The sequence below is a fragment of the Accipiter gentilis genome, chromosome 17, assembly GCF_929443795.1.
Source record: "Accipiter gentilis chromosome 17, bAccGen1.1, whole genome shotgun sequence".
In the NCBI taxonomy this organism is placed as follows: Eukaryota; Metazoa; Chordata; class Aves; order Accipitriformes; family Accipitridae; genus Astur; species Astur gentilis.
This window is the reverse complement of record NC_064896.1, coordinates 23436375-23454810: the sequence shown is the minus strand read 5'-3', so window position 1 is coordinate 23454810 and position 18436 is coordinate 23436375. Positions and strand designations below refer to the sequence as shown.

General features: G+C 35.8%; 1 protein-coding gene across 1 annotated transcript in view; it reads right to left on the bottom strand.

The window, feature by feature from the left end:
• Positions 1-18436, bottom strand: part of KIF18A (kinesin family member 18A) — a 44509-nt gene that overhangs the window by 23249 nt on the left and 2824 nt on the right. The window contains exons 4-10 of the mRNA XM_049821402.1: positions 17848-17952; positions 16723-16833; positions 11047-11244; positions 9520-9696; positions 8548-8622; positions 8173-8282; positions 3219-3381 (exon numbers count right to left, since the gene is read on the bottom strand). Coding sequence (XP_049677359.1) covers positions 3219-3381; positions 8173-8282; positions 8548-8622; positions 9520-9696; positions 11047-11244; positions 16723-16833; positions 17848-17952 — 939 coding nt within the window. The remainder of the gene's footprint in view (positions 1-3218; positions 3382-8172; positions 8283-8547; positions 8623-9519; positions 9697-11046; positions 11245-16722; positions 16834-17847; positions 17953-18436) is intronic.

Here is an 18436-nt window from a genome sequence, read left to right as displayed (position 1 = left end):
AGAATCAAGTTTTTTTTTTTAAATTATATAACCTAAATCTCTACATCCATACATTCCAAAATTAACACTCTAAATGAAAACTTCATCAATTACAATCAATCTACATATTTAGAATAGCAGGACAAATTAGTTCTATTATAAAATGTCATAAGAAACTCTGAATGTACCTCCCTAACGCTGCACAAAGCAGAAGTTACTTTAACTGGTGCCCTTCTGAACATGCTGTAGAAAAGAGGAACAGTATGTGGAGAGATGCAGATTGAATTTCTTAAGCTGACTTTTAAAAATGCTTACTTCAACACATGGCATGCAGAGCACAGAACCAGCAAGGTAAAGACACCTGAAGTACATGTGTGATCGAGGCAACTTATCAGGTCAAAGACTAGATTCTGGCCAGAATTTCACTTTGCTTTCTCTTTAGACTGTCTTATCTGCTAAGGTGACAGAGGATCCAGAGAAGACAAAGTCACTTTGTAAAGGACCAGGTCCTTAGGGGAAGTACCATGAGGAAGAGTTAACTGCCAGACTAATGCTCGCAATGACCACTGGTTCCCTCTGACCAGCGAGACTAGGGTAGAGCTTTCAAGACTGCTGAAGCAGAGAAATTCAGACGCATTGTTTTGTGTACATCGGCTTTTACACAGTGCAAAAGAGGTGTTAGGATTGAAGGTGGTATTGGCAATATCCCACCCTTCAATGAACTCATCCTGTAGGTTCCCAGGAGGAAAGGGCATGTTACATCGATGTGCTACAACAGAAAAAATATGGTTACGCATGCTACCTGTACGCAGCCTCTGGAACACATGTAGTCCTAGACAAGATACTTGGTTGCTATTCTGTTTTGTAATAGAAGAAAAAAAATCACAAGAGATATAGAAGAAATTATCCCTACTGGGATGAAGAACTGGCATACATTCAACAAGCATTTTTGATTCTAGCATGGGAAGTTCGAGTAAGCAGAACTGAAACCAAGATAGACTGACAGCTTTCCAGGAATACGATCCTTTTCTAGATAGTAAAAATAACGTTAAAGAGGCAATCAGAAACATAGAAGTGATTTTAAATCTAATATACTTTTTCTAAAGCCTATCAAAGTACCAGCAGTTTTTTGCCATGTCTTTAAAAATAAAAAAAATTGTAAAACAGATTCCATGACTGATGCAGAAATGTTCAAGATAAAATAGGTCAAAACTAAGTAGACTTTTTCAAACTCAGCAAGATCATTAAGAGTAACTGTAACACAGGGGCACATACTAACTTTTTATGTTTCCATATAAAGAGGAATGCTCTATACGTATTATCCTATTGGCACAAAGTTTTTCTGGCTAACGCTGCTGTAGCTGACACCTAGCACGCAACAGGAAAACAACACAGTTGCAGAAATACAGGTAACAAGTAGAAAAACAGGCATGAGGCCATTTAATTGGGCAGCGTCCAAGTTCTAAAAAAGCTGCAAACTGGGGCAGTTATGTGGAAAATGGAAATTATTTATTAGTGGTCTAGGATGGACCGAATTTCACAGGACAAATTGTGACATAAATTTTTGCAATAAGAAAGCATTTGTACGAACAGAGATTAAGTGACCTAAACTCATACGTAAGTTTTTTTTCCTTGTTTCTGAAATTATTGTTTTGAATTAAAGTGTTCAAACTGGGGTTGTTCAAGTACAGATAAGATACCATTTGCTTCGTGTTAACTTACCTAAAAACTATTATTGTATCTAGTTACTGAGCACAGACAATTAAGTGTAAAAAGAAAAGATACTTTATAAGTAAAAATTTTCTGGTAAAAATTAATATTTCAGAAACACCCCTGTGGCCTAACAGGGTATCTTACAGAGAGAAAACCAAGAGGCGTTTAGGAAAATAGCAAATGTGTAAAAAGACAAGTAAGAACAGAAGCATTATAGTGCACAAGGGAAATGTGAGCAGTCACTTTGGTAATCAAATGACTGAAGCCCAAATTAAAATCCAATTTGTTCCAAAGTAATCACAAAAGGACATTTAATTTTACCATTACAGTGACTTTTGTTAATAAGGCATCGTACTTATAGGACAGTGACTCTTGGCCCTTAGTAAATCACATCTGTAAGTTAACTAATGGCAAACCCAACATTTGAATACAGCACTGCCAACATTCAAAATAAAAGTTAAATCAGCTCATAAAAAAAGATTTGTATGAAATAGAGTATATGAAGGTATAGCTCCTCATTATGAGTAGAGATATAGCTATGCTTCTTTCTAAGCAGCATTTAAAAGTATGGCACAGATAGAAAATATTACTTTGGAGTTTCTATGGCATAAAAGAGAATTCCAGAACACATTAGTCACTTGAAATATCTTCACTAATGACAAGCAAAAGTGTGTGATACATTTTCACTTTGACATTTATCTAAGGACCAAATTTCATGTGAATCACTGGGAAAAAATAGTCATATGGTAAACTGTCATTTTCAGCCAAATACAGATTGTTTCTGTGACTAAGCAAAATCAGCCCCACCCTCAACTTCATATCTACATAAAACATGTACTCCTTTAAGCTAAATTTTATCAGAAAAATTAAGATACTATCTAACCATGCTTACTTATTTATACTTTGATTCTTCTAGAAAGACACGAGCATTTAATGCTGCACAAAAGCAATTGTTCCTACTTAGCACCCAAATTCTTCTCTTAAAGTCCAAGGCAACTAAATGTGATTATTTCAGTACATGACTGTCCTTAAGCAGCTATCCAAACATCTTCCTGGTGACAACTGAAAACACCAATGATAAGAATCAGTCTTGTTTAGCACAAGGACCGTGCTTTTCCTTATGAAATACAGACTACTCAGCTTGATAACAGCTTCAATGGCTGTACCATACATATATTAACATGCTTTGGTTTTGGACAAATTACCATGAGTCTCCTAAGTCTAGTCAGGTCTTTAACTATGACAATCAAGCCTACAGAAGGACAAGTTGAAAAGTTTTCACAGTTAGCAGCAATAAGCACATCAACAGTTTTCTGTACAGTGTGGGAAAAAATAGCACACCTGGCATTCCTACTACATTTTCTCTATTAATGTCAGAAAATGTTATCCGAGTGATCATTGGTGTGTCTCATTTTAATTAAATATTTAAGCATTAACTAATTATATAATTACTTAAGCAAAATTCATACATTAGTATAACAAAATGAAGAGAGATGATACCTAGTATTACATTATAGAAAACTCACCTTTTCTACTCTTTCTTCAGAGCACATCAGTTGAATTTGTTCATGACATTGTTTCTGGTAATATGTCTTCAGTGCATTTTCTTTCAGGCACATTTCCAGCTTGAGATATTCTTTTCTGATTTCCTCACGGTTTGCAAACACATTTTTAAGGATTTCTTTGTATCTATGAGAACCAAAGGATAAGAATAAATAACAGATTACTTACTGAAGATTTTTTTGATGACCATCTCCTTTATAAGGCAAACTTTCAGTTGCAAGTTAATGAAATAAATATAAAAAAAATTAAGAGGAAAAAAGTAAAGCTTGTTATAGATGAGCACTAAATAAAGTGTCAGTACATCAGTAAAGATTTTATATACTCCAGCTGGAAATGGGATGTGAAATTTTGAAGGGGTCACTAAAAATAAACCTTGTATTCGTGAAGCTGACACCGGGATTCAAGAAACAGACATCTGGAACTTCTTCACATAATTCTTACTTCTACCTTCAAAAAAGATACTAAATACTTATATTCTCTACTTATACCAATTTATTGAACAGATCGGACAACTGTTGCCAAAGACACACAAGGTCTCCTTCAAAAAACCCACTCTCAAGAAAGGAAAACCACACAAGAGTCTTCAGTTATTCACTGTCTCTGAAGTTCTGTCATACAATTTTAATCACTAATGGACGACAAAAATCAGAACACGCATCATTTTTTAACACATACTGACCTAGTAGGGGAAAAAAACCAAACTAGTGATAGAAAGTACTTAAGAGTTATTCCAAGGAGACCAATATTTAAATGGCCTCAAAATCTGCTTGTTCTTAGTCCGCAGTGCAAATCAGAAAAACAAATATAAGCAGAAAGCCTGGAAGCGTTACTATGTTGCAATATAAATTTCAGTGGTGTAACTTTTTTACTTCACTCCTGAATACTGAAAATGCAGTACAGAATAGCCCCAAAGGTACTGGATATCTCGATAATGACCAACCTTGTATACAAGCCATTTCACAACATCCTATTAACTTTAGACCTTTACATAAAGAATAAAGGCACAATTTAATATGCAAATGTTCTAAATACATGCAACATTTGAGGTCATTATGCAGTGTTTAGTATAAAAAGATTGGAAAATTAAATACCATAATAATACTATAAAATAACACAGGTTCAACTAGAGAGCACGTTGAAGAGACATTAAGAGTGTTTCAGAAGCAGCAATTAATTTTATAGCCTAAAGTCTGAATAACTCCAAGACTTTTATTATAGTGTTGCATTACTCTTGTGTTAAAAACAAACAGAATTAACAAAAGAATTCTTCATTACAGTTTCAGAAATTCAACAGTTTTGCCTGAAAGCATACAGAGAATGCTATCGTATCTGGGTAAAAATGTGTACTAAAACACACACAAAATTTAGAAATACTATTTCTTTAAGGAATAAAATAGCTGCAGAGTATCAGAGTTCTTACCCTACACTCTTACTATCTATACAATCTGCACTACTATACTATTGCACAACTGGTTGGAGAATTTTTTCCTCCATCGTATCCATGGAAACATGGCTCCTCCCAGCTGCCTGGGAAATAAAGCAATAAGAAATGAAGGTGAATCCTCTCTCTATTTCCCTCACAGTAAAACCCTGGGCATAATTTAAGAGAGGCTGCAGATTCGGATTCTATGTACAGTCACTGTGAGGAACTATTACTGGTAAATTAACCCTTTGTGTACTTATAATCATCACTGTCCCAAATATAGCATCAAGTATAGAAGCCTTTGCAAAGCTGCTGCCTTGAGCTTGGATTCACTCTTTCAGTAAGCACACTTCTATTCTTAAAAGGTTATCTTTACCCTCTCTACTTAAAAAGGACAAAGTGATCCTGTAGGTATATCCAGGGTATGAACTCTCTGGACTACCTATTCTCAAAGAGCTCATGGACCTGTTGGTGGTAGTTCCAAAGCCAGTGTCCACTGTCTACCTCAACAGGCTCAAGACCTGAAGGGTTGGCAGACAATACATCTCCAAGCTTTAGACAACACAGGGAGCAGGAATGACCTTTGGCTTTGAAGAAGCAAGTGCTGTAATCAGGGAGTTTCTTCCTGATAACAGTGAAGCAAAAGCCATAGACAGTTGGACTGAAACACAAGATTGTGGATAAGGCTCTCTACCCTGTCCCAAATGGAAAAGAGAAGATGGCAGAATGCCTTCAAAACCTGTAAATGAACGTGGGGGAAATCAACATACCACCCACACCATCAGCAGGATGAACCTGACAGGATCCTCATGAGGAGGAAGAAAATGAAACGCTCACTTTATTGGTGGTATCTAGAGGGAAAAGGATAGGCTTACATGTGTCTCTATGGATATTCCAGAACATTAAACCCCAAATATTCTCTGACCAACAAATCTTGGCATAGAATATGTCCAGCATTTTGAGAAGATATTTTAGAGACCTTGCCCTTGACTGATTCTTCCCCCACACAAAATGAAATAAAAGGGTAAATCACAGGAAATTAAATTAACCTTAAAGACTTGAAGTGCAAAAATATGCAGGAAAACTGTCAGAACTATGAACATGACTTCAAAACCTACACTTCTTCTGAAAATTAAATTTAAATAACCTGATTGAGAGGTTTATTGAAACTTCTGGAATGCCAGAAAAATGAAGCTCAGTTAGAGAGCATTTTGCTTTGAATGGGTTTTTACTTTCACCTCAGAAGGTTTTCCAGGTTAAAAAAATACCACATTCAAAGGGCCAATAAAAATAAAGAAGTTAACTGAATAAACCTAGGTGAAGAGTTCTCAGAAATATGTGATGAGATACGCAGACTGATTCAGAAAGACTTTCACACCAAAACCTAACCTTCTTATGGAACAGATTGACTTCTGCAACAAATTCATACGTCACACGTCTTAATTTGTTACTTCCTGTGTGCTCTCACAAGAGACTGTCACATCAGAAAAGATAGACAGGAACATCATCAAGAAGAAAGAGACACCAAGAAATATAAAAGCAATAGAAAGTAAGGAACTGGCAAACATAAATTAAATGCTTTGTGGAAAGAAGAACTTAAAAGTTCTTGCCTCTCTCAAACCTTGCCAGAAAGATACTACTGAAGTAGTATCTGCCAGCAGTAGCAGCAGCTGCTGTCATTTATGCAAACTACATTCTGTCTACCCACAAAAATGACCTGTTAAGTAGCTTTGCTGAAAGCTAGCATTCATATGCTGCATACGTGTGTCATTTCCCACCTCGCCCCCAGATTACTAAAACAACTAAACTGGACTGTGAGGACAAACACCACCATTAGAACATAGAGAATAGTTTTAGAATTTTTCTATAATGCCAGAGGCAGTCAAGTTCTATTTGGTAACACATTCCTAGAGTAATTAAAAAAGAGCCTTGTAAATATTCTACTGTTCCTCTCCCCAAAACCTATCACCTCCATTTTAGAAGTCTAGATCTTGACCAGTTTATTGATAGCATAACTGTAAAACTATAGTAACTTTCTCTTACTTGTAAGACATTTCACATTTATGAAGATAAGCTTCCTACAAGAAAAAGGATTTTTTTTTCTGTTAAAAGGACTCTGCCTAGTTTTAAAAGTCCTGCGAAATGGACTTCTATCATCCTCCAAGTAAGACTGTTGCATAGACAGATCTCTCAGGAAGCTTTTGTCGCTATTATGTTCAACTTTTCCCCCCCCTTTCTTAAATGTATTGTATATCTTTATTACATAACACTCAAATATAACACTACTCTATTTTGTTATATTTATTATCTATCATTAGGTTATTGTTCAGCCCACATACAGACCAGTTGTTTGACTATTTAGTTGTTTTGTTTGTTTGCCTGTTCTTTTTACTGTATTTTTATTTGATGAATTTTAGTTGATTGTCTGTCTGGCAGTTATTTTTCATCACTAGACTTTCACCAATTTTTCAGTGTTCTTCCTGATAACACATCAGTGAATGACCCTATCTCAGCTCTGTACCTTCCACAAATACAGATTTTCACTGAATAGTTTTGCTACCAAACCTTTCACAATCACCGTTTCATTTTTATCTGCCACTGCATATGTGTTCGTACATATGTATGTATACATACATGTGCACTCAGTTTTTGAAAGATAGTGCTTTCACATGGGGATCCTTCTAATAACACAAGAATAACAATAGAAATCAGATCTGAATAATCAAGGTGACTTAAAAATCTATCTGTAACAATTTTGCTAGATATTAGCTCAAAATAGGATAAGAAATTCATAAAATTTGCATTTGATTCTAGTTTGTCTGAAAACCTACATTACAATATGGTACTTTAAACAATGAAGATTAAAGATGGTTGTCATTTTTCTCCGAAATATTTAGCTTTTGGTAGTAGAAAAGAACTTCTTAGCCCTACAGAGTTCTGGAGCCTCCTAGGAGAACACTTGTCCTAAAGCCTTTTGTGTTACTAATGGCAGAAGTTAATCAGCACGTCAATACAGAATAACATTGGTAGCCTTGAGACAAAAATACCCGACTTTCCCATGAAATATCTTCATTACAATAATGAAGCTATTGATAATCTTTAAAAATCCCAGCACACAAGCATTTTAAAAACCTTAACAAGAAAGTAACTATAGATGCAAGACCTTCACCACTGATCCCAACTGCGATGTCAGAGTGAGTTACATCAGCTTCCTGAGGATCAGAGCACATGGTTATCTTGCAGTGTTTTACTGAATAATTGCCTAGAAAGTTAATACCAGGATACTTCCTCAAGTACACTGTATTTATTTTATTTTAAATCCACCATTAACTTCTTCTGAAAAGAAGTGATAAGTTATGCAAAGCCACGCCTAGTCTGAGTAAAGCAATGTTAAAAATGAGAAAACTAATATTGAAAACAGTAAGTTTGTTTTACAAATGCTTTTACAAGTTATGCAAACTCCAGTTTTGAAGCAGGACTGTAATGTGATTTACCTTTGTATTTCCACTTGCTGGTTGTTTGCAAGTATTGTAGCATTATGATTTTCAGGAATGCTTGCTTGCTTTTCTTCGTATTCTCTCAGTTTCTCTTTCAACATTAGGATCTAAGACAAAAAAGGTAGCTTTTAGTTGGAACATAGGTTGTTTTTTTTTTTAAACCTACAATTCTGAGCTTCTGTCTTGAAAAGCTTTACAAATGGTAGTAGGTGATAATCCTCTTAGAAGACAAAACATCTTTCTTACTTCAAAAGACTATATGGGAGAATTAGGACAATATTGCCTTATAGGTTCAACCCCATAAATGAATTTTTGTATTTAAAGTTAAAACAATTACTCTTTCAAACCTTTAACAACGCATTTTTTCCATACCTCTTTCTTTTGTTCATTGCAAATTTTAACATACTGGCTTATGTGACTGTCCAAACTAACAACGTTGCTCTTCAACTGTTAAAGAAAAGAAACAAGTTAGAATTTAAGAATGCTCCTTCATGTTTTTTTGAGTAATAAATACACTGTGTCTAAGTACTACATAATTACACTTGCACTATATTATGAGGAAAGGGATGAATAAAATTCTGACTTGCACAACCAAAATACGACTTGTGACTTTTGCAGTCATCTGTTGCATACCCATGGACATGTCATTTCCCTCAAAAGAACAATAAAAAATGTTTACATTTACACATGCAAGAATATTTTGCATTTTTTCAGACTAATTTTAGTATTTAATGTGTATCCTGTGGATTTTATTATAAAAACTATCTTTATGCAACAAATGGAAACTACAGTCAATCCCATATTAGATAAAAGAAATTAGGAGCTGCAATACGAAGGATTATGAAAAAAAATCAGAACAATAGAGAGCAGAGGACTGGACTCCCCAGTAGCTTTTCATTTACCAATATAATTCCATTGACCTTGGCTCCAGCTGAATTCTACCTGTAACAAACCTGGACTGGCTCTTGTACAACTGCTCAGACATTTCTTTAACATGCTTTACAGTTCTCTGAGAAAGTAACAGTAAGATACTGAAACTGGCTGTGAATTCTATCAGCTGAAGATTACTTCTAAATTTGATGCTCACAAAACAAACTCTTTCAAACTGGCAGCATAATGCCACTAGTAAAGCTACGTTGCTTTTAGGACAGAACTAGTATCTGCTCTGTATCTACTACATCTATCACTCAGATGAAGAAGTGTTGACTCTAAGAAAGAAGACGTAACTGAACAAAATTTTGAGACAAAAGTGAAGGAAATTATTATTTTCTAAAAGTAGCTTTCCTTCTCTTAGTGCTATATTACTATACTTGACAAAAGATCAATAAATACCAGCATACTTACAGAAGACTTGATATCCTTTGCTCGGTTTGCATACTTAAGAGTATTATATGTATCATCATAGAACATAGAAGATGGACTAACAGCAGCTATCATTATTGTTCGGCAATTTCCTCCAAGAGAATCTTTCAATAAACGAGTAAGCTTGCTGTTTCGATAAGGAATGTGCTGTTTCTTGCTCTAGAAAGAGAGTTATATGCATTTTTATGGATTAGTCAGCTCTACTTTAAATATTCACCTGCCTAAAAGTCTGCTTAGAATTTCAACAATGCCACAAACCATGACAAGCAGCCTTGGAACTTTTCTTTGACCAAAGTAATTTTTCTTAAAATTACATATACATCTCAAACAGTTTTAAAGTCTCTTGGAACTGTTGAATACCTTTATAACACACATATTAACCAGGTTATGTCTGACATCCGGATATCTAACAACTCTTTTTGTGATGTAGGCAACTAACAGAAAAGGTAGACTACATTAAACTACCTTCCGTTCACAGAATAATTGAGGTTGGGAAGGACCTCTCAAGATCCATCTAGTCCAATCCCTCTGCTCAAAGCAGGGTCGGCTAGAGTGAGCTGCCAAGGACTATGCCCAGTTGGGTTTTGAGTATCTCCAAGAATGGAGATTCCACAACCTTTCAGGGAACCCAAAGTCTTTGTGAGGCTTTTTTTTCCAATCATATCTACAGAATCTTCATCTCACAGTACAAAGTTAGGTCACTAGGACCCCAGTCGCACACCAAATAAGACAACATGAAGAATCTTACTTATGTCCATGGTACAGATTTTAAATTCTGCCTCCCACTCCAAGAAGATGATGATGAGAATGTGCAGCACCAGGAAGGGAAATAAAAAGCTCTGATCATTTTCCCCTGGCATATTTGAAGGGGGAAATTGCTAGCTGACCAGAAAGACAAAAAGGGTGTAGCTGTAGCCAATGGGCTTAACTTTGCCAAAAGTTCAGGAGGTTTCGTCATTCTCCCATGTAACTGTCCCCACTCCTTCCTTTGAGCTGGTGAGCCAGATCGGGAGACTAATTCACTACTGTGAGCTGGGGGGTACACAGACACACAGTGGGGGATGCCTGTGTGGGTGTTTGGATGTATGGAAGAGCACAAAAGAACAACTTTGGATAGGCATTGTTTTCTCCTATAAAAGCCTCCTCCCCTAAGACTAAAGGGCATAAGCCTCCAGAAAAATCTTTCTTCTCCTAAAGGTATTTATCTACTCATGCAAGATTCTCTACTTATGCTTGATTTTGGAAAAGGTAGGTAAGAAAAGCAGGTACATCCATCTTTGACACTATCCTTAGGTAGGTGCACACTGTTTTTGAGAGCTCTCTCCTGCTGGGACTGTCCTTCAGCTATCACAGAGATGATGGTGGAAACCCATAAGAAAACCTTAAAGGAAAATGATGATGTGAGAAGCATCAATAAGGTAATCTCCATTAGTCAATGAGAGCTTTCCATTTTTAAAAAGGTTTTCAGAACACTAGGAGGTGAAGACTGCATGAGAAAGCAGCACATACCTTTGGATCTGCCAAGGCATTAATGACATTTCCAAGAGCTAGCAGGGAGCGGTTAATATTTGTTCCTTCTCTGAAACGAGCCCCCTTGGCATTTGTCACGCTGGCACGTTCAGATCCTGCCAGGTCAATGAGAGACATTTTGGCGATGCGAACATTTTGATTAATACTAGCCGTTTTATCTTGCTGCCTTAGATAAATCTACAATTAAAAAAAAAAAGAAGAAAATAATTAAAAAGTAACCACTAACCAGTCTGTTGTTACTCTAAGCAGTGAGTTAACTTTACAGTGTATCATCTGTTTTCAGAAATTCTTATTGGAGTCCTTCTCGGAATTCAAGTTAAACCTTTCAGTACATATCTAACACCAACAGGCAGTTTGGCCGAATGGAAAATAGGCATTTCTGACACTTACTTCTTAAACTCACCTGCTTCAGGTATTAGTAGGGAAAAAGACATAGAGTGTGGTTGCACTGGGTTTGGCTGAGATGGAGTTAATTTTCTGCATAGCAGCCCACATGGTGCTTTCAGATTTGTGACTTAAACAGTGCTGATAACACACCAGTATTTAGCTTTTGCTGAACAGTAGTTGTACTGTGTCAAGACAGTAGGCAAGAAGTTGCAAGGGGACAGCTGACCCCAACTGACTGACAGTTTCTCCAAAGTAGCCATCGCTTGAGGACTGGCTGGGCGTAAGCCTGCCAGTAGCAAATGATTGCTTCCTCACCGCCCCCCCACCCCCCCCCCCCCCCCTCCACACACACACTTAAGCGAACCACGAGGTATTTCCCCCCTCCCTCTTAGTTTTGCTCTTTTGATTCTCTCCGGCATCCTGCTGCAGAGGATTAAGTGAGCAACTGGGCTAGGGCTTACCGCAGTGGCAAAGATTGGTGAGTTTCAGATTAATTTCATAGCTAAAAGAGCTCTTGATTCTTCTGCACTCAAGATGTATACCCCACTATTATGCTTCAAAGGGAAGAAGGTGTTCATTTTTTAAAGGCACCTTTAAGAGCACACCATAAAGATAAATATAGGGATAAACCAGGAAAAAGGCTAGACTTTCAGTGATTTAGACTTAACTGTAACTACCGTTAATAGGGGAACAATACTCATTTACTGCTGTGAAAACACATACTACTCCAGGATCTTTAGGAAAGCTGTGACCTCTGAGGCCACTTGTTCCCTGCATCCCTCCTTTCCTGAAATTTTCATGGTAGAGGAGATATACAAGGAACTAAATACTTTTGCTTCCTTCTGCTAGTGAAGGTATTCTTTCCTCAGGTTTATGAGAAAGTATGCAGAGCATTATTATACAGTCAATAAGAATTACTGTTATCCTTAGATGGCTTTTACTTTCTCAGGATTCTCTATAAGTTTCCCCTTCTTTTGTGTTGAGTGCCTTGCCATTTGTAAGGCTAATGGTTACTGAAGCTTTCATGAATGCGCTGCTAGACAGTGAATTGGGAAAGAGATGCCATACATTTAAGGTAATAGACTAATAAAGACAATTTTTCACTGGTTCTGTAGCTTTAAGCTTTGCACATAAGAAATGAAACCTTCACATCAATTTGTAACATAAAAAAAATGACAAGTATTGAGTGTAAATAAAATTCTTAGGACTTGCCACAAAAGGTATGTCTATACCAAATAGACATGTTTCTATATCAAACAATACAAGTTCAGCTGTACTATTTCTAGTACAAAATACCAAAAAAAAAAGAAAAGAAAAAAAGCCACTTGCCTGTATTTACTTTGGTAAAGTAACTATCTCAGGCTGGTAGCACTCTACCAGAACCCAGTAACTATGATTAGTGAAGTAAGGAAAGGTGGAGTGACAGCCAAACTATGTTGTATGACTCAAGCTTTTATAAAAATTCAAGAGATACAGGAAATGCCCCAAAGCAGAATCTTTTCTATTTCTTTGTCCGTCAGCAGAACACTTTCAATGGAACAGTGTGGCAATTGGGATTTTACTTTCAGATGCAGTAATTGCCTGACCTAGATAGAGATTTCAAAACTAAGACAGATGGTACAATAAGGCAAAACTTGCATCTTTAAAATCAGCTCAGAATGTCCTGGGCCAAGACTTACTACTTTGAGTCAGTTCCAGAAAACATCCTGCTCCAATAAAGTTAACAACAAAACCCAAAGCCAGCATAGAAGATAATTGATCTCTACAAACAAGAGCAACTCTTAAAATAACAGAAAACTGAAAAATGAAGAGGAATCAAGACAGCAATAGGGATTTATCATCATTTATATCTGTGGAACCAATGAGGCAATAAAGGATAAGCAGGTAAGAAACATTTTGCAGAATGCCACAGACTTCTTTCACAGACTGTGGAAAAAGGTGAAAAACTGATTAAGCTGAATAAGCAATTACTTGTAGTACTAATTGACTAGTTTGTAATTATTTCTTACAGATGCTAACACTGCTAATAAGTGCATCAGGTAGATAGAGTATCTAAGAGTCCACTTAAAAAAAGAAGTATGGTTGTAAATTTGCTTAGCTGAAACCAGTATACATTAAAATCTGTTAAACTTCCAGTTGCATTCATTGGACCAATCTAATTAGCAACAGTAATATTCCTTTGAAGTAATACATGCAGATGCAGCATTTCTATTAAGCATTTATTTACACACACATTCTTCTGAATAAATGATGTAGTCCTCTCCTGCTCTCGAGCATAAAGTCACTTCTGTGAAAAAGCCTTAAAACCCATTCACTCTTAAATGCGATATTATTCAAAGGCTGCACTAGTTTATATTTGAGAACACGATATTAGTAGGTCTTAATGTAAATCACACATTCAAGACAATTGTCTAACAAAACAAATCATGACTTTTACCAATAATTTGTGCACTTAACAGAAAGTGACACTTAAACAAAAGCAATTAAATATCTTGATTGACAGCTAGACCAACTCAAAGGACAAACACAACAAGCATTCAGGATTATCTCATTACAAGAGTTAACCTGATTGGGAATATTGCAAAGAGCACCAGAGAAAGTTTTTGTTTACAGTATCCTTGAACAGAATCAGTCTCACAGTTTTTGTGAATGAACCGTGCACTGGGACTGAACGCTGACTACATAATAGAACATGCTTTAAGTCATGACTTGGCAATGTCTCATCTTTACATTGAAAGGTCTTTTCCTTCATGAAAAAGTTCTAACACCCAGGCATTTGTCCATGAGTATCAAGTTCAATCAAGCATGCCATTTAACTGACTACAGCTGCACATGGGGACTGGCTAAGAGACAGCCAGTGCATTTTAACAATCAAGGCTACTTTGCTGGCCACTACTGCCATGGGGACACATGAAAACAAAGAAAGAACACAGAGAGATTAGTCCAGAAATCACTTTGTCAGTTATCTCAAGCTCAAAGAGAAAAATGTTCACACTAGTCTGAGCAGTCTTAAGAATTCTATTACCAACAATAATGATCTCAGAGAAAAATCATTCAGGGCTTAATACATGTGAGCTGCAAAAGTACATACCTTTTGCTTTTTAAGGTCAGATGCTTACTGTAACAGTATTTGGTAAACATTCAAAGATTTGTTATTTGTACTTTCTCAAGCAACACGCCAGTTTACAGTGTGTATATAATGCACACACAATAAATAAAACCTGAAGTTTGTTCATTTTAGAACATAACATGAAAAACATTTACAAAACCACTGAGCATGACAGTTTTTGTTCAGTGCATCGCAAGCAAGCTGCATCCTAAACATCTATATTTTTAATATACACACACAGAAATGATAAATTTTATGTTCCTACAATATTTAGATATGAGAGGATCTTTGTTTTCATTGTGGTTTTACTTATATTGCCAGAAAGTAAGCAATCCTCTCACCTGCAAGCAGTCATATTTCATTCACTTTTACTCTCTAGAAGCTAGAAATAGTTTGAAATGATCAGTTTAGAAAAAAGTGTAAGTCCAGTTAAGAATACCAACCCATTTTTTTTCCTCATACATTCAAACAAATTTCTGGTAAGATATAGGTATACCGATTTTGTCAGTATAGTTTATTTGGTGAATGCGCAACTTTTGCTAACGAATATATCTACAGTGAGATCAGTTTGCCAAAATAAATACAGAACGTAGGCTGGAGAAGACAAACTCTCCAGCATCCCTGTTCACAGAATTGTTGGTCTTCTTAAAGAAACAAGTCTGCAACATCTACCTAATTTATTTAATTGCTTGCCACTTTTAGAAATGAACTGAGAAGAATACAAAGCCTGCCAGATAATACAATCCAGAGCTTTTTACAATCCAAAGCTTTTTCCCAAGTAAAGGTGAGGGAGGCAAGACACTCAAGCCCAGCAAGTAAAGAAACAGAAATCAGCAGTTTGCTCTCTGATCTCAGTCTGTGGCACTGTACTTTGTGCCTTATTAAAGGTAGCACACATACGTAACAATGCAGCTCTCAAACTGAACAACTTCCCAAGAAGTTTTTGCCTTAGATGTATGACCATGGGCAAGACCTCAGGGGAAATTAAAACCAGGAAGGGCAATTTCAAAGAGAAATCTAGGGAATACAAGAAAACATAGAAGCTTTTAGAGTGGGAATGACTTTTGCTCCATTACATGTTTTAGAAGTATTTAACACATTTACTGTCTGTTATTAACCTCTTTTCTCATTAATATTGACAGTAGAGCTCTGGAGCACTAACTTTACAGCTACTTGCACTGCCATTGTCTATGTCAAAATACAAACTTTTGGCTATATATAGTTACTAAGCATTGCCTAATCTGCAAATACAGGCGAGAACTGCTTAATAGTTAAATAGTTTAGCTGTAATGCAAGGACCAGAATTCAAATTTATTTTAATATTTTGCAACCCAGAATGGCAACATATAAATAGTTTAAGATAACATGCTTTGCAATATATACTAGCAAACAGAGAAAAGAAGTTTTAGCTAACAAGGCTAATGTTTAAATATTATTTTAAAAAATATCATAGGCTGTATTTAAGAGGAATCAGAAGAACAAGGTGGTGGTTAGCAAAGAGCAATAATCTTTGGAGAAGTCTTAAGTTCAAGCAGATTTGTACAACACCCCGCAAAACTCATCTATGGAAATTAAAAATTAGCATTTTGTTTTGATGATGCAAGTATATGTATGGAGATATTTTCAGAGTATACTGCTTTAGTTGTTCTAAAACTTGGTACATACCAGAATATTAAGAAATCACTTTAGTGTTAAAATCTACATTAACCAAAATAAGCTGGATGAGAAGGTACTACTTGAGATTTGCAGTTTATAGCCAGAAGTATAACGGCATTCTGTAAAATATTTTTCCTAGAAAAATGCTGAGCAACATAATGAAACAACAAAGCATTAAAAAACCCAACAACCTTCAGTTTATAAGATTACAATATGGAAGTATATTCAAAGCTCAAAATTAGTTTCACAGAAAAGATATTTCTTCTAAAGAATATTAGTTCGAACCATTGGAACTAGAGAGCTTTTCATTGAACTTGTTTTTTTCAAATATAATCACTATGAACCTTTACATACTTACAAGGAATGAGAAGTCAACTAGAAGAGTAAACTGGAAGACCTTAAACTCCTCTCACCCAAATTAAGGTTCAACACATTTTTTAAAAAAAAAAGCTTCCATTGTATTCAACTTTAAACACCACTGTACATATGCTATATCACCTTACCTGAAAGACAGCATGGGACCGGGAAGAGGAGGCATTTACATCTGTGGGATGCTGTGTTCTATTTTTATTTCCATAATCCAACATTTGAAGGATTTCCTCTGCCGATTTAGGCTTTAAAGGTAGAGCACAAGATAAATGCACTTTCTTCTTTTTCATCAATTATAGGAGATTCTATACTTATTCTAAAATAATACATTAACATTCACCTCCAAAAAAATAAAGGAACTTAAAATTTTAGTTACCGAGAAATAAGAGAAATTTCCTGTTTTGGAATTGAGGCACTTCAAACAAACATTCTCACTTAAAAAAATCAGTAATGTACAAAAAGCAAGCACTTCACTACATAAGTTTAAATCAGAGGTTTTTAGTAAAGAATTTAAACAAATCTGCAAAGGTTCTCCATAGTTAGAAGAAGTCTTATTTAAGAATGGTTGACTTAATTTTTCTTGTAGTTACACATTAGTGTGATGTACTAATTTTTTTCCTTACAAGACCCAAGCTTTGGGGAGGATGGTGTTCACAGAGCGAGCCAAATTATTAACACCGTTTCCTGTTGAATCATTACTCCATGTACACAAAAGCTGGAAGCTAGACAGCATGTAACATACACTAAAAGGCTGCCACAACATAGCTCCACAAGAGTTGATTTTCAGATTGGAAAACTAAGTTCTGTCACTGACTTGGCCAAAGAACTGCTATGCTGGCCTGGAAAAGTAATTGAACATGAAACTTTTCAAACTTGGTTCTTTAAAAACAAAAACAACCTTGAAACATTGTAGAGGTGTAGAACACTCCAAGATGGCACTGAAGGCAGGGAATCTCTTTAACAAATGCTGAGATGTTTTAGCCAAAACCCAAATCTTCCAAACCAATGGTATCCTTTTGATAATAAGGACTGAATGCTTTTATTCATTTGTGTTCAAGAATGTTAGCAGTTTTTTCCACAACATGCTTTGGAATAATTAGTTAAGTTTGCAAGTTACTAAAGTACTGGTGATTATGGCCATAAAAAAAGCCCACCAGGAAATTACATAGTTGCATACAGCTGTCACAGCTCAATGGAAACTTCAACATTTTCTCAAACACATTGTGAGGCTTCCTGAATTTCAATATCTATTCACATACCTGATGTAATGTTAGCCCTTGAACCACCACCCCTTTCTGGGTATCTTCACGAACAGCCAGAGGTCCTGAGTTTACCAGCAGATCACGGATCTGTTCATTGTAGACCTTCAAAAGGGAATTTAAAATCTTTTAATAAAACTATGCTACCATACTTGACAGGATTAAACTTAACTAACCGGAAATCATGACAGTCTTTTTTAATACTTCTTCAAGACATAGTAACAAATTAATTCTGTAGAATTTTTCCAAACGGCTTTCCTATACTGAGCTTGAAATAGTCAATTAAATCAATTTGCATGATTTTTTTTGGCCAATGAGGCAGGAGTCACTCTTTCCTAGTAAATAATCTCTATTCTTTATTAAAAAAAAAAAGGAAAGTTTACTTTTTTTTTTTACAAAGAAACTTTTGCAGCAAGCATGAATCCAAAGCATTTCTTGTCCTCTGTTACACTTCCTAATCCACGCTTCAGTGAGATTTCTTAATCCAAAGGTACTTCTGTTAAAATTCTTACATACCTTATTTCTTGGTCTGTGGAAGCACTTGAAATAGCACATGGCAAAGCAAACTTTTCCCTCCTACTTCTTCTCC